The sequence below is a fragment of the Plasmodium inui genome (assembly GCF_000524495.1).
Source record: "Plasmodium inui San Antonio 1 unplaced genomic scaffold supercont1.13, whole genome shotgun sequence".
In the NCBI taxonomy this organism is placed as follows: domain Eukaryota; phylum Apicomplexa; class Aconoidasida; order Haemosporida; family Plasmodiidae; genus Plasmodium; species Plasmodium inui.
The window spans coordinates 80145-92117 of record NW_008481847.1 but is presented as its reverse complement, the minus strand read 5'-3'; the positions used below and the strand labels follow the sequence as shown (position 1 = coordinate 92117).

The window sequence follows — 11973 nt, the reverse complement described above, 5'->3', positions numbered from 1 at the left end:
CTAGAGGGAATCCTATTTACACGTACTGATCATCCAGGTGGGAGTACAAAATGCCCTGTAACTTCTGCAGGTAGAAATTTCTATACTTGGGAGGTGCGTCGAGCAGTGGTTGGATATCATGTTGAATTTTCTTAAACAGCTGGCTAGCCAAAATGATGTCTTGGTTCCCGTATAGGTCCTTTTTGCTGAACAGGAGTCGCTCCTTTCTCTTTCTGAAGAAGTAATTCACGCTGATGTTTAGCTTAGCAGAGGAGCAAGTGTGCCGATGAGACGTGTGTCCTCGTTTTATTTCCCCGTTAGAATTTGCTTCATTCTCCTGTTGGGCGTTTTCTTTTGTATCAGGTGACCCCCCTTCGCACGCCTCACTAAGGATTGCAGCAGGGCTATTTTTGTGGGGCGCTCCGTCCGGGGGGGAACCAACATCACAGCTCCTCCCCTCTATGTCGCTAATACGAATGCCAAAGTGATGTTCCAAAAAATGCTGATAATTTTCTAAATGACTGTAGTGTTGTATCAATTCATCCTGCTTTATATCACTCGGCTTGTTTGAAGACGCTTCGTTATTGTTGTTTCGCAAGGGGATGTTGCCCCATTGCGGAAGTAACTTAATTTCGTGTCTGTTCTGTTTGTCACGGGGGGGGTATCTCTCCATGACCGCTGCATATCTTCCTCTCTTTAGAGGCGTAAATTGGTTCAGCATTTTGCGGCAATTTGAGGGGAATTTCTCCTCCCATTCGTTTTGCGCAGCAAATTGGACAGACTCCTGCTCTGTCTCGACTCGCAAATGCTCGTGATATGACCTGTACTTTCTTTTCACGTAGGTGTGTGCCGGCATGTTATAAACGTAGTGCAGCCACAGAGAGGGGATGAACAAAATGTCACCTTGGTACAAATCCGCCACGAGGGCAAACTTGCAGAGTATTTTTTTGACAACCTTTTCTCGTTTAGTCAGTTTTTTTCTTCTCCCCATCAGAATGTGAAACAGATTATACGGTGAAGAAGAATTCACGATTTGAAAATATTTTATAAACTTTGGAGGGATTAGTAGAATTTTTTTCCTTCCTTTTACTTGAATTAGGAAGTTATCTGGGATGTCATAGTGCAGCCAAATGAAGATATTCGTTTGTCCTATTCTTAAAATGGAGGAGAAAAACTCAAATTCATCATGCGGGGGGTAAATCTGTGCAGGTAGGAAAAAACTGTCTCTGATGAAGTGGTTCATTTTTTTGATATTCGAGACGTCCTTAAATTGGTTAGTCCCCAATGATCTATAATAGTAATAATGGCGTTTTTCACCATATACTCCTTCCTGCTCATTATCATCCATTTGGTTGTCCCTTCCCTTGGTTGTAGTTTCCACGGTAGGGTGGTGCGGAGGCAAATTGTGTTGCCCTTCCCCTGCCTTGCACAGCAATAGCCACACCTCCTTTCCACCTTCATTATACCGAAGGGAAAATCTGCTCTTCTTTTGATCTTCTTCTCCAATGAGTTGTATAAAATTCGTTAAAGATGATAATTTGTAGCGGAAGTTTTTTTCTATGTTGTTGAGAAATTTGCTGGTACTTATGTGTATGCTTACTTTCATGCTCCCTATATGTTGAATGACATTTTTGTTGCTGTACGTTTGTGTGCATTTCCCAATTTTGTGGCCCAAGTTTGTTATGATGATCGGTTTATTGGCTACATAGTGATCGTTAAAGAAAGAATCTGAGGATGGGGAATGAATATCTTCTCCATCTCTCACTGCGAGGCAGACTCTTTTCACCTTTTTTATGTTATATTTGGTTATCAGTTTTTCAAAAAGTTTAGCTGTTTCTACTTCGTCTGGGCTGATACGCTTAACCTTCTTCTCGATCAGTTGGCAGTACTCGTGGAAGTCCATCGGCATTCGCCCCTTCATGTTGTTGGCAGCTTCCTCGTGTTGCCACGTCATTTTATTACATTCTTTCTAACCTGCGCGCGTTTGAACTTTGGCCAGGGTTACACCATTTGAAGTTACAACTTTTTGGGTAGCCATATCTTTGCAACTTCAGCCTCAACTTCACATTTTTGGAATTTTTTTTTTTTTTCTGACCTGTTCAGCTTTTTTTTTGTTCACCTAGTGCGAGGTCCCCCACGCCGGTTTTATTTATTTTTTTTTTTTTATTCTTTCATTTGGCTCTTATTTCACCCCTTGACGCTTACGGGAAAGGGAAAAATGCACAGAAGCGCCCGTGAGACAACGAATTCTGGGGTAAAATTATACACAAAACGATCGTAATGTAAACTATTCACGTCGTTGAGAATGCAGCAAATCTGGGGGGTTTCACTGTCATGTTTTTGTTAACACCATCGGTGAATTAGAATTCGCTAATGCACACTCGGCAGGACAGGTGGACGTCCGTGAGGATCTGCGCATGCGTGTAGGGAAGAACAAATAAACTTTTTTTTTTTCTTTTTGAACATATAACAGAACAGTTGCATAGGAAGAAGTTAGTGAAGAATTCAGAGGGCATTATTTGATGAGGCAAATTTATTCGCGAAGGGCCGGAAAGAAAAGGGCAGAATACTTTTTTTGTCCATTTAGCGGCGAGTAGATATCCGCTCGGAGCGTACCTCTGTCATTGTTGCTATCCGCGTGATTTTTTTTATCTAAGTCCATTTAACAAAAGAGAAAGTCGAATGAGTTCTTCAGGTTCGTCCGGCTCGCCTGATTCTCCTGGTTGCTCCACTTCGCCAGGGAGTTATCTGCCGAATGGAGAAATCCGTGCAGGGACAGGAACAAATGGCACTGTTCACATTGACGAAGCGAAATATTTCGGAAGCCTTAAATTAAGGGACATGCACCGGGATTGTGCCACTGCCGGTGAGGCAGTCTTTCCAGCTGACCAGGAAAATCCAGGGGACATAATAACTAACTGGGAGGGACAACAAACAAGGGGAAACCGTCGGATAAGTAGAAAGCTGGTTGACATTTCCATCCTCAAGAACGTTTTAAATGTGTATTTCCTATTTGACAGGGACAATGTTGGGCACATCGATAAGAAGTATGCCTGCTATGTAATTCAGATGATTTACGAAAATGATGCGAAATTTATGGTAGAACATGTTAAGTTAAATGGAGAAGATGCCGTTAGTCAGAAGGAGCAAAATCGCACATTCTTCGCAAAGGAGAATGCGCCGAAGGGGCAGATATTTTTTTGCACCAAGTCCTTCGCAACCCTTTTGTTAATCCTCCTGCGGGAAGTATCCGCGTTCCAACCTGTGGGCGAGTTTATAACGAAAGAAGTTTTTATTGATGTCGTGATGCAATTCGTACAGACTAGCACACACGGTAGGGATAGGCGTATATACGGAATGATGAAGTATCCACAAAATGTGATCACCAAGTTTTACAGCTATGTGCATTATTTGAAACAACTGAATAGTGAACGAAAAAAGAAGGGAATCAAAATTAAAAAAAGGACAAAGGAATTGAAAAGCATATTCTTCCTGGATGACCAATTAGTAAATGCCGATTTGGATACTCACATCAAATATTTTAATGAAAAAACGAGAAAAAAGTTACAGAACATCAAGATAGAAAAGGATGCGAGAGAAATGAAGGAATGCACATTTTACCCAGAAATTGCAAAGAAGCCACTGTATTTGTTAAACAAAAAATTTGAGACAAGAATGAATAAATTATATGAGGAGAAAAACACGAATGGGAAGTACACACCAATTGGGATAACCTACGACATAGACGATTCGATTGAGAGGACGTTGCATTTGCCGGAACGTCTCTCTTTCAAAAGTGACTATGCGCCTTTTACAAATTTTAGCGATTTGCAACATTTACACGGCGAAGGTAATGCCCAACCGGAGATCCAGCTGAAGTATATAATTCACCAGGGGTACACGAAACCGAAGAAAATACATTGGAACGATACACTCAGGAATAAACGACCCGTTTCGCTTAGAGAAATGGATGAGGATCTCTAGAGAGTAGGGAAGATGTATTGCAAAACGTAGCGAAAAGTGAAGAACCACACGTGTAAAATAATTTCGGTCATTTTGCGCCTTAAAAAGTGTGAAAATGGTAATTAAGTGCAGATTTAAAAAAAAAATGCACCATTAGGTTCGATTAGCATGACCAGTTCATAAATTATTTCAACCGAAATGGTACGCATTGCATGAGAATATGTGTGTGATCCGGACTGCCCACAGATAACATTCCCGATATAAACGTACAAGTGGGCCAATCATTTCGCACTCTTCCCTTCGTATTTTGGTTTACCCCTTGTTTGGGTGTCAGTGCTGTTAACACATCACAACAGGATAAGTGGGATTGCCCTGTTTTTGTGTTTCTATTTAGTGCTCACCTTTGCCTAATGCACTTTTGAGGCTATAGTTAGGGGTCCAAATAGCTGTAAAAAAAATGCATGTACAATTTGGATAAAAAAAAAAAAAAAAAAGAGCTAGCCAGCTGGCTAAGTAACTACCTACACACTGTGTATCGTATTCCTTGAACTATGAACCTTTCAACATGGCGTTGCATATTTAACATTGCGGTAGTGGGATACATAAACGCAAACTTTCGTAATAAAATGTGAGGTCATACAGTAGGAACAAATGCGCGCCAATAAACCTTATGCAGATACCAAACGGTATGCTATTTTATGGCTCCATCAAATTACGCACTTGCGCGTACAGGAATGGTTTCTAACGGATGGTGTAGCACGTTGGGGATGGGGGGAGGCATCTGTTTGGACAACTTAACCGATTGTTGGAAGCGAAAGAATGAGAGATGAAAATGCATATATTATCGCAACAACTGTTGACGTGGGAAAAAAATTGCCGTATTTGGCGATATTATCAATTTGCACACGCACTAAAATGAGTTTCAATTTTGTAAGTGCTGCGTGTTCATGAGTGGGTCTTCAGCGGATACACATTAATGAGAAAAAGAGAAGAAAAAAAATTAAGATCATGGTGTGTGCCAGGGTTCCTACTTACCATTCGGTATATGTACAGGGGGAGTAGGTTTCATGTCCTTACAGGCGATGCCCACTGCAGGCAGGAGGGGAACCCCCGTTGTAGACCCCAAGCCAGACGAAACCAGAACAATCACACGCATTCATCGAAGTAGGTATACAGCTGGTACAGGGGGGAAAAGTGAGAAAAGGAGAGTTGGACATTCTTTATAAGGCACACACTTTCACAAAATGGGAAAACGTAGGAGAATGGGCGAAAATTGCGGGATGGAACGGTTTGTTGTAATCCTTCCATGGCACCTTCTTCGCGCACACCGCTTATGGAAAGGATTTCGAGACGATGTGGGGAGTTCTCCTCAATTCAGTAATCCCGGAATGGAGACATACGAACTACCATGAGAGACGTGGCCCTCCTTTGCAACAATGTAGAAACATGGGGGTAAGCATTAAAACGTACATGTGAGTAGTAGGTCTGTGTATCCTCGGGTACACACGTAGACGTTTGTGCTATGTATGCAAATGTAGGCGCGCGCAGGTATGTGCGCATGCGCTGCATACGTACATGGGTAACTTACACGGCCAAACAACTGTCGCTGTAACTGCCAACGCAAAGGTGCCAGGTGCATTGACATTTCGATCAAAGCGATGTTCTGCTGGGTGTACGCTCTCATAAAGATATGACTGCATATACACAAAGACGGTTGATAGGCCAAATACACGTTAAAACGATCTGGCGATGTCTCTATGCTGGTACTTTTTTTGGTCATGCTTTGGCCAAATTAGCAGAAGGGTATACTTATTTTTCATGGCCCTTCTTTATGTAGCGCTTTTTTTTTTTTTTTTTTTCTTTTGCATAGCATTCCTGTTAGGCAATTAAAAAATATTTTTTTCGTTTCTCTTCTTATTTTTCAATTTTTGTTCCTTCCGTTCCTTTCGTTTCTTTTTAATTTTTTTCATAGTGTTGGTTTGTTATCCCTTCTGTTTCATTTGCAATTTTTTCTTCCCATTCGTTGTTCCTTTATGCGTTTAATCGTTTTTGCGCTTTTGCCTTTCCACATTTTTTGCGTTTTTTAGGTTTTTTACGCTTTTCCTCCTTCGTTTCCCCCTCTGTTTGCGGCTCCCCTATAACCCCCTTCGTTCATTGTTTTACGCCGTCCCCAGTTCTCGCGCCCAATTTTTAAGTTCGTATCTTTTGGGCGCGTCGGATTTGGGTACTACAAAGATATATCTCCCGTGTTTCTCTTCACTTCATTCATGAATTAAGATTTTTTACATTTATTTTAACGGTGCTCCTGGGCGAACGTTTGCCTCATGAAGAATTCCATGGGCAATTAGAAAAGTTGGGAGTTCTGCGAATGCGCCCCGTGTGCATGAGTTCGCGTTGCGCGGGGTACTGTACAGGATTTGAGAGAATTCGAGAAAGTTCGAGATATTTGAGAAAGTTTCAGCGAGTTTGAGAGAGTTTTTACATAGGGGCGCATATGACCGTGTGAGGATATATACATGCACGTGCGGATAAGAATACGATGATGTAGCACGTGTTTGTGTGTCCCTTATATACGGCGAAGCAGCTACTGCCTTGTGTGCATAGCGTTTCGAGTGCAGGGCCCACAGGGGTTGCAAAGCCCGGCAGTGATTTCGCCACGTTGACAAAGCATATATATACAGTAGCACTTTCTGTGAAGTTGCTCTCGTTTTATGCCCCTTGGATAGATTTAAGTCCTGTTTCTGTGCGTATGGAGGCACATCATCTAGTTTGTTCCTGCACCCTCATTCCGTGTGATAAGTGACGAGCAGAAACGTGTCCACATATATCTCCCTCTTGGTGCCAAAGGATGAGCGAGGCGAACAGAGGTGGTAGCCAAAAGGAGGGAGGAAAAAACGACGGCGTGTCATTCAGCACTTCAGGAAAGGGTGGCAATGTGTATGAAGCAAGTCCAAAGGAAGGAAACAAGTACCTGTATAATAATTCCACTTATGGAGGGTACGGCCCTCCAGGAAGTGGGCTAAGTAGTCTACAGAATTTTGGCGCATTGAATAATTCCCACAGTGGTTATCCAAATGGTTATCAAAATAGCTACGCAGGTGGAGGTTATCAAAATATGGCTTACCAAATGGGTGGGTACCAAGGGGGTGGCAACTCCTTTGGAAGTTACGCAAACTATCAGAGCGGTAACTACGTTTACAGTAAAAGTGAGAATTATTTCTCTAATTTTAACTGCTGCGGAGATAGCACAAGTTACAGTCACGTGAAGGATTGTACCAACATGAGGGGTGGAGGTAAAGCAAACAACAGTAGTGCTATGTCCAAAGAGGTCCATGAAGAGGAGGCGAAGAAGAATGACAAGGATATGGACCCACCATCTAGTAACGTAAATAACGATGATAAGTATGTAGAGATGTACATCAATAAGGTGAAGGAGATATACTACTTCCACGTGTTTTATCATTATCTAAAATTAGGGTACCCAGAAAAGGAAGCCTCCATGGAATCGAAAAAGTACATTTTTATAACGTTAAGTAGGTACTTCCTGTTAGTTAAAAATGCTATTTTGTCGTCAAAAGAATCAATTAAACAGATAAATAATTGTGTCTCTTCAAATTTGTCCTATTATCAACAAGAGACAAATCTCCAAGAATTTCTACTTAATCAGAAGGTAAATTTACAGAGTATGAATTTGGGATCGTTAAATATTGGGAATATTAATTTGCCCCTAAGTGACCATGAGAAGTTGGGCGATTTGTCTAAACTGAACTCTGGTGAGGTTGATAGTGCGGAACACCATATGAGCGGCACCGTAGAAGGGAGTAACTCTGCAAACAGTGGTGTTAAGGCGAAGCAAGGGAATGACTCCACTGACATGGAGGGTGGAGCCAACCAAAACGATGTCTACAATTTTAAAGTGGAAAAAATTAACAATATGATTGACTCGATTGAAGAGATGAAGAAGTTAAACAAGAGTAAAAAAATGAATAATTACACTTATGATGAACAGAGCAGTGGAACCGGTGGAGAGCCTAACAATGGCATAATTAACGGCAGTAAAAATAGCAACGATTATCCCTTTAATTATGAGGCGAAAAAGAAAATAAGCTTTACCTTGAACAAATCGAAAAATAAATTATTTCAAATGTATGGCAGGGCTGGTAATGACCCTAGCCGCAGGACTGCCAATCATGAAGTGGCCGATGGTAGGCGTTTAGGTGGTGAGGATAGGAACAATGATCGGAAGGTGCAGACTGGTTTGTATCCCCCCAGTGCAGTTATGATGAAGGATCCAAGTCACGTTGCAGGAAACAACTTTGTTCATATGTTCCCGTATGATCAGCAGCGCGTTCGTAATGATGCGAGTAGCCCCTTCAGCGGTGATGCCACAGGCAGGAATGACATCACCGAGGGGATTCCGATAAACCAGGGCCCCATGGGGTATGCCAACGGAGCAAGAGGAAATAACGCACACGATGGATTAAACCACGACGTGGTTGCCAGTTACGCAGGTGGAGACGAGACAAGAGGAAGCAACAATGACTATCACCTTAGCAGTCAAGCGGTGAAAGCGAACGATGAAAGTGAGCTCAGCAACAAGTACAAAAGGAATGGTACATCAGGCTTTAACAGTGTCAGCGGCATGCCTCACGGAAGAGACATTAACGGAAATGATCCGAAGTCGTATGGCAATACTCGTTACTCCTTGTATGGCAGCGAGCGGGAGTCTCATTTGTTCCCAAACGGAATGAATATCAAAGCGAATTATGACACGAGCAGTAATCGCCTTGGGGGAATGGGTCATCAGGGAGGGAACGGCAAGGAGCCGTTCGTGCCAGGCGTTGAGCAGAGGTATGACGAGAATCGTAGGGGGCACGATGAAGGCAGCGACGTGGAGGAGCGGCAGCAAGTGGGGAAGCATGAGAACAGGGATCGCCGACTTTATAAACATGTTAACGACACAGGTCGCTCGACAAATCAGAGCACCATCAGGAAAGACGTGAGTGGCAGGTACAGAATGCATAAGGATGGCATTCGGGACGGCGAGGAGCTGGACAGGGGCAGTCGGGGTCTCTACAAGGATGGGGGTTACGACCAGGATAACCTCAGCAGTGACAACGTTGGCAGTGGTAACCTCGGCAGTGGCATCCTCAGCAGCGGTAGTAGGTACCCGCATGTTGCCAGGGCTCACAGGACAAGCGCGGAGGAGGAACCCTCCGATGGACTGAAAAAGTGTGACACCTTTAAGATGTATATAAATAACATACAGGAGGAATTCAAGGAAGAATGCAAGAACGCCAATTTTGCAAGAATGTTGAAAGAGTTCATAAGCAGACTAGTAGCATGGAACAGGAAGAGAGCTACGAACACGTGGTTTTGGAGGTTCAACGTGATGCCAACGAAGGAGGATATCTTCTCCATGGACATGCTCTTTTTCACGCGTAGAAGTAATTCCTTTTTTTTTCTATATTCGAGCGTTTGTTGCGGGGAGGAGGCTTGTGCGATAGTGGGGCCGCAGATGGGGGCCAGTAACCCGTGGCACGTTATATGTTGTGTATCACCTGTTGTACATCATCTGTGGTGCATCACCCGTGAGGTATGCCCTTCCCGCGTTCTACTGCTCCATGTTTTCTCTTCCCCCCCCCCTTCCCTGCAGAAGCGAAAAAGCGGTACGCGATGAACGACGAGGACAACGACATGGAGTACGGCCTCAATTTCAGTGACAAGAAGAAGAAGTTAAGCGCAGAGGAAATCGAGAGTCGGGATAGGAGATTGGAGAAGTATGGGAATGTCTCCAAAGGGAAAAAGAATGAACAGTCCGATAACTCATTTTACATTGATTACAACGGAGCGCATGACGTGGATCACAGTGATTACAACACCCTGGAGAAGCTGCTTGACAAATACAACTTCTCCAGCTGCTACAAGAATAAGAATTTTGTGGGTTCGTGTAAAAGCATCCAGAAATTTTTCTTCAGATTGACGTCCCTCCCGGAACGGAAAAATGTAATGAGACATGATCCTAGGCGGGGAGGGCGCATCGGAGATTGTCCTCGCTGTGCCAATTGGCCCTTCCGCCCGTTCAACCTTGAACATGTCGTTGTGTTTTATAACTCTGCATACCTGTTATGTTTTCTTTGTCGCCGCTCCCCAGGTGAGAAACTTCTCCGTACTTAAGTGCACCTACGCATACGTCCTGCAAAAGTACAACCAAGACAGGAACTATAAGTATATCAACGAGCAGTTCAGATCGATGCGGCAAGACATGAACATCCAGAACATTTTCCACGACGATGTGGTCAATATATACGAGACGAACATCAGGATCTGTATCGTGAACAATGACCTTTTCCAATTCCTGCAGTGTATCAACAAGCTGTTTGAGTTGTACCAGCGGCTGAACATAAAGAAGTCCAAGGTACGGAGGGTTCTCGTTGGTCGCTATGTTGGCTCGATCGACCGCCAAGCCGTAGCCTCACCGCTAACTCATTTGTTCACCGCAAATCCCCCCTTCTCGCAGGTCGAATTCCTCTGCTACAAGCTCATTTATCTGACCCTTCAGAACATGCACCAGGAGTTCCTCGTCGAATACCTAACGCTGAGCGACGAGGAGAAGAATCATCAGAACGTGCAACTGTGTTACTACCTAAATGAGTGCATCAAGAATAAGATGTATTTAGTAAACATCAACATGGTGGCTCCCTTAAACGATGAGGCAAACCATCTCTATATATACAGGAGAGTATTTATTAATAACCATATTTTGACTTATCTACCTAATCTGATGGGATTGAGCGAGAACCGAGATTTGAGTGTCAACATGGATTTGCTAACCGAGTTCGTGAAACAGCACAGTGAAATGAAAGCTGAGGAGGTGGAAGAATGCCTCGAAGGTGGAGGTGAGAAGAAGGACGCTGTTAGGATGCCCTATCTGACCAATTATCTGATCGTTTTGTTCCTGCCTAAGTACAGGCTCCTGGCACTGATAAATATATGCATGTAAGTGGAGCCCTTGTGGGTGAATGCCTTATGAGTGGGGGTCTCCACAGCTCGCCGCTTCCCTATTTGTATGAACTGCGTCCTCATTGATCCATGTCACTATCGGATGGCGGCCACCACTTATGACCCTTCCCCCCCATGCCCTGTCTTTTTATCTTTGCAGGACCAGTATCAAGGTCGGCCTATCCACCCTGACAAGACTGCTAAACTTCCAGAACGACGAAACATGTCTGAGTTTCCTCGAAGAGGTAAACACTATCATGAAAAATAACGAAGTGATAAGTAAGCCCTCCCTGGACAACCTGATGAAGTCGCCCTTATTGAAGAATAAGTACATTAATCATATCAGGTGAGGAGCGCAAAGGGGAGAAAAAAGTGGAGAAAACTGTCGCGGAATATGTTATCCTGACGCGGTATGAAATTGAGCTGCCCCCGCGCGGGGGTGTCCTTTTTTTTTTTTTTTTTTTTTTTTTGGGGGAGAGGGGGCCCCTTCTCACCTTGTCATTCTGTACATTCTATTGCGTTGAAACGAAGGGGAAACATATTGGGGAGGGCTCAAATCTTGAGGGAAATGTTGCGATGGAGTGGGTAGCCGTGGTTCCTATCCACGCCTGCTTCGCTGAGGCGTGATAACAGATCAGCGTGTGAATTGGCTTGAAAAGGAGCATCCATAAGGGGGTGATATGATAACGTTGTAAAGGTGGGCATTTGAAATGGGCAACCGAACACTTCAAATGACATGTGTAGCGAAGTACGCAGAGGGAAGGCGCCTCGAGCTGAACACATGCCGCAGTGAAGAACTTTTTCAGTTGCACGAACCCCGGGATATTTAAAGAGGAGCTTCACATGGGTGGATGGCTAGCTTGTGGCTCCGTTGGCTGGTGGTAAAAGGACCAGGAGAAGTAGGAGCTTACCCATTCGAATTTTTATTTTTTTTTTAAGCGAAATTGTACGCATCAAGATCTGTCATCATGATTAGTAATTTAGCACATGTATTAACAAGTAGGAAGTTCGCTACAGTGACTTTGTTCT

The 11973-nt window shown here is 43.6% G+C and overlaps 3 protein-coding genes across 3 annotated transcripts; 2 read left to right on the top strand and 1 right to left on the bottom strand.

The window, feature by feature from the left end:
• Positions 1-16: 16 nt before the first annotated feature.
• C922_03211 (hypothetical protein) lies at positions 17-1933 on the bottom strand (the record flags this gene model as incomplete). Its single annotated transcript, XM_008818803.1, has 1 exon — positions 17-1933. One exon carries the CDS (start codon positions 1931-1933, stop codon positions 17-19), a length of 1917 nt encoding a protein of 638 aa, XP_008817025.1.
• Positions 1934-2661: 728 nt separating this feature from the next.
• Positions 2662-3963, top strand: C922_03210 (hypothetical protein; the record flags this gene model as incomplete). Its single annotated transcript, XM_008818802.1, has 1 exon — positions 2662-3963. The coding sequence occupies one exon, from the start codon at positions 2662-2664 to the stop codon at positions 3961-3963; it is 1302 nt and encodes a 433-aa protein (XP_008817024.1).
• A 2827-nt stretch (positions 3964-6790) lies between these two features.
• Positions 6791-11294, top strand: C922_03209 (hypothetical protein; the record flags this gene model as incomplete). The annotated part of the gene is made up of 5 exons (XM_008818801.1): positions 6791-9389; positions 9599-9948; positions 10097-10360; positions 10463-10941; positions 11105-11294. 5 exons carry the CDS (start codon positions 6791-6793, stop codon positions 11292-11294), a joined length of 3882 nt encoding a protein of 1293 aa, XP_008817023.1.
• Positions 11295-11973: the final 679 nt, after the last annotated feature.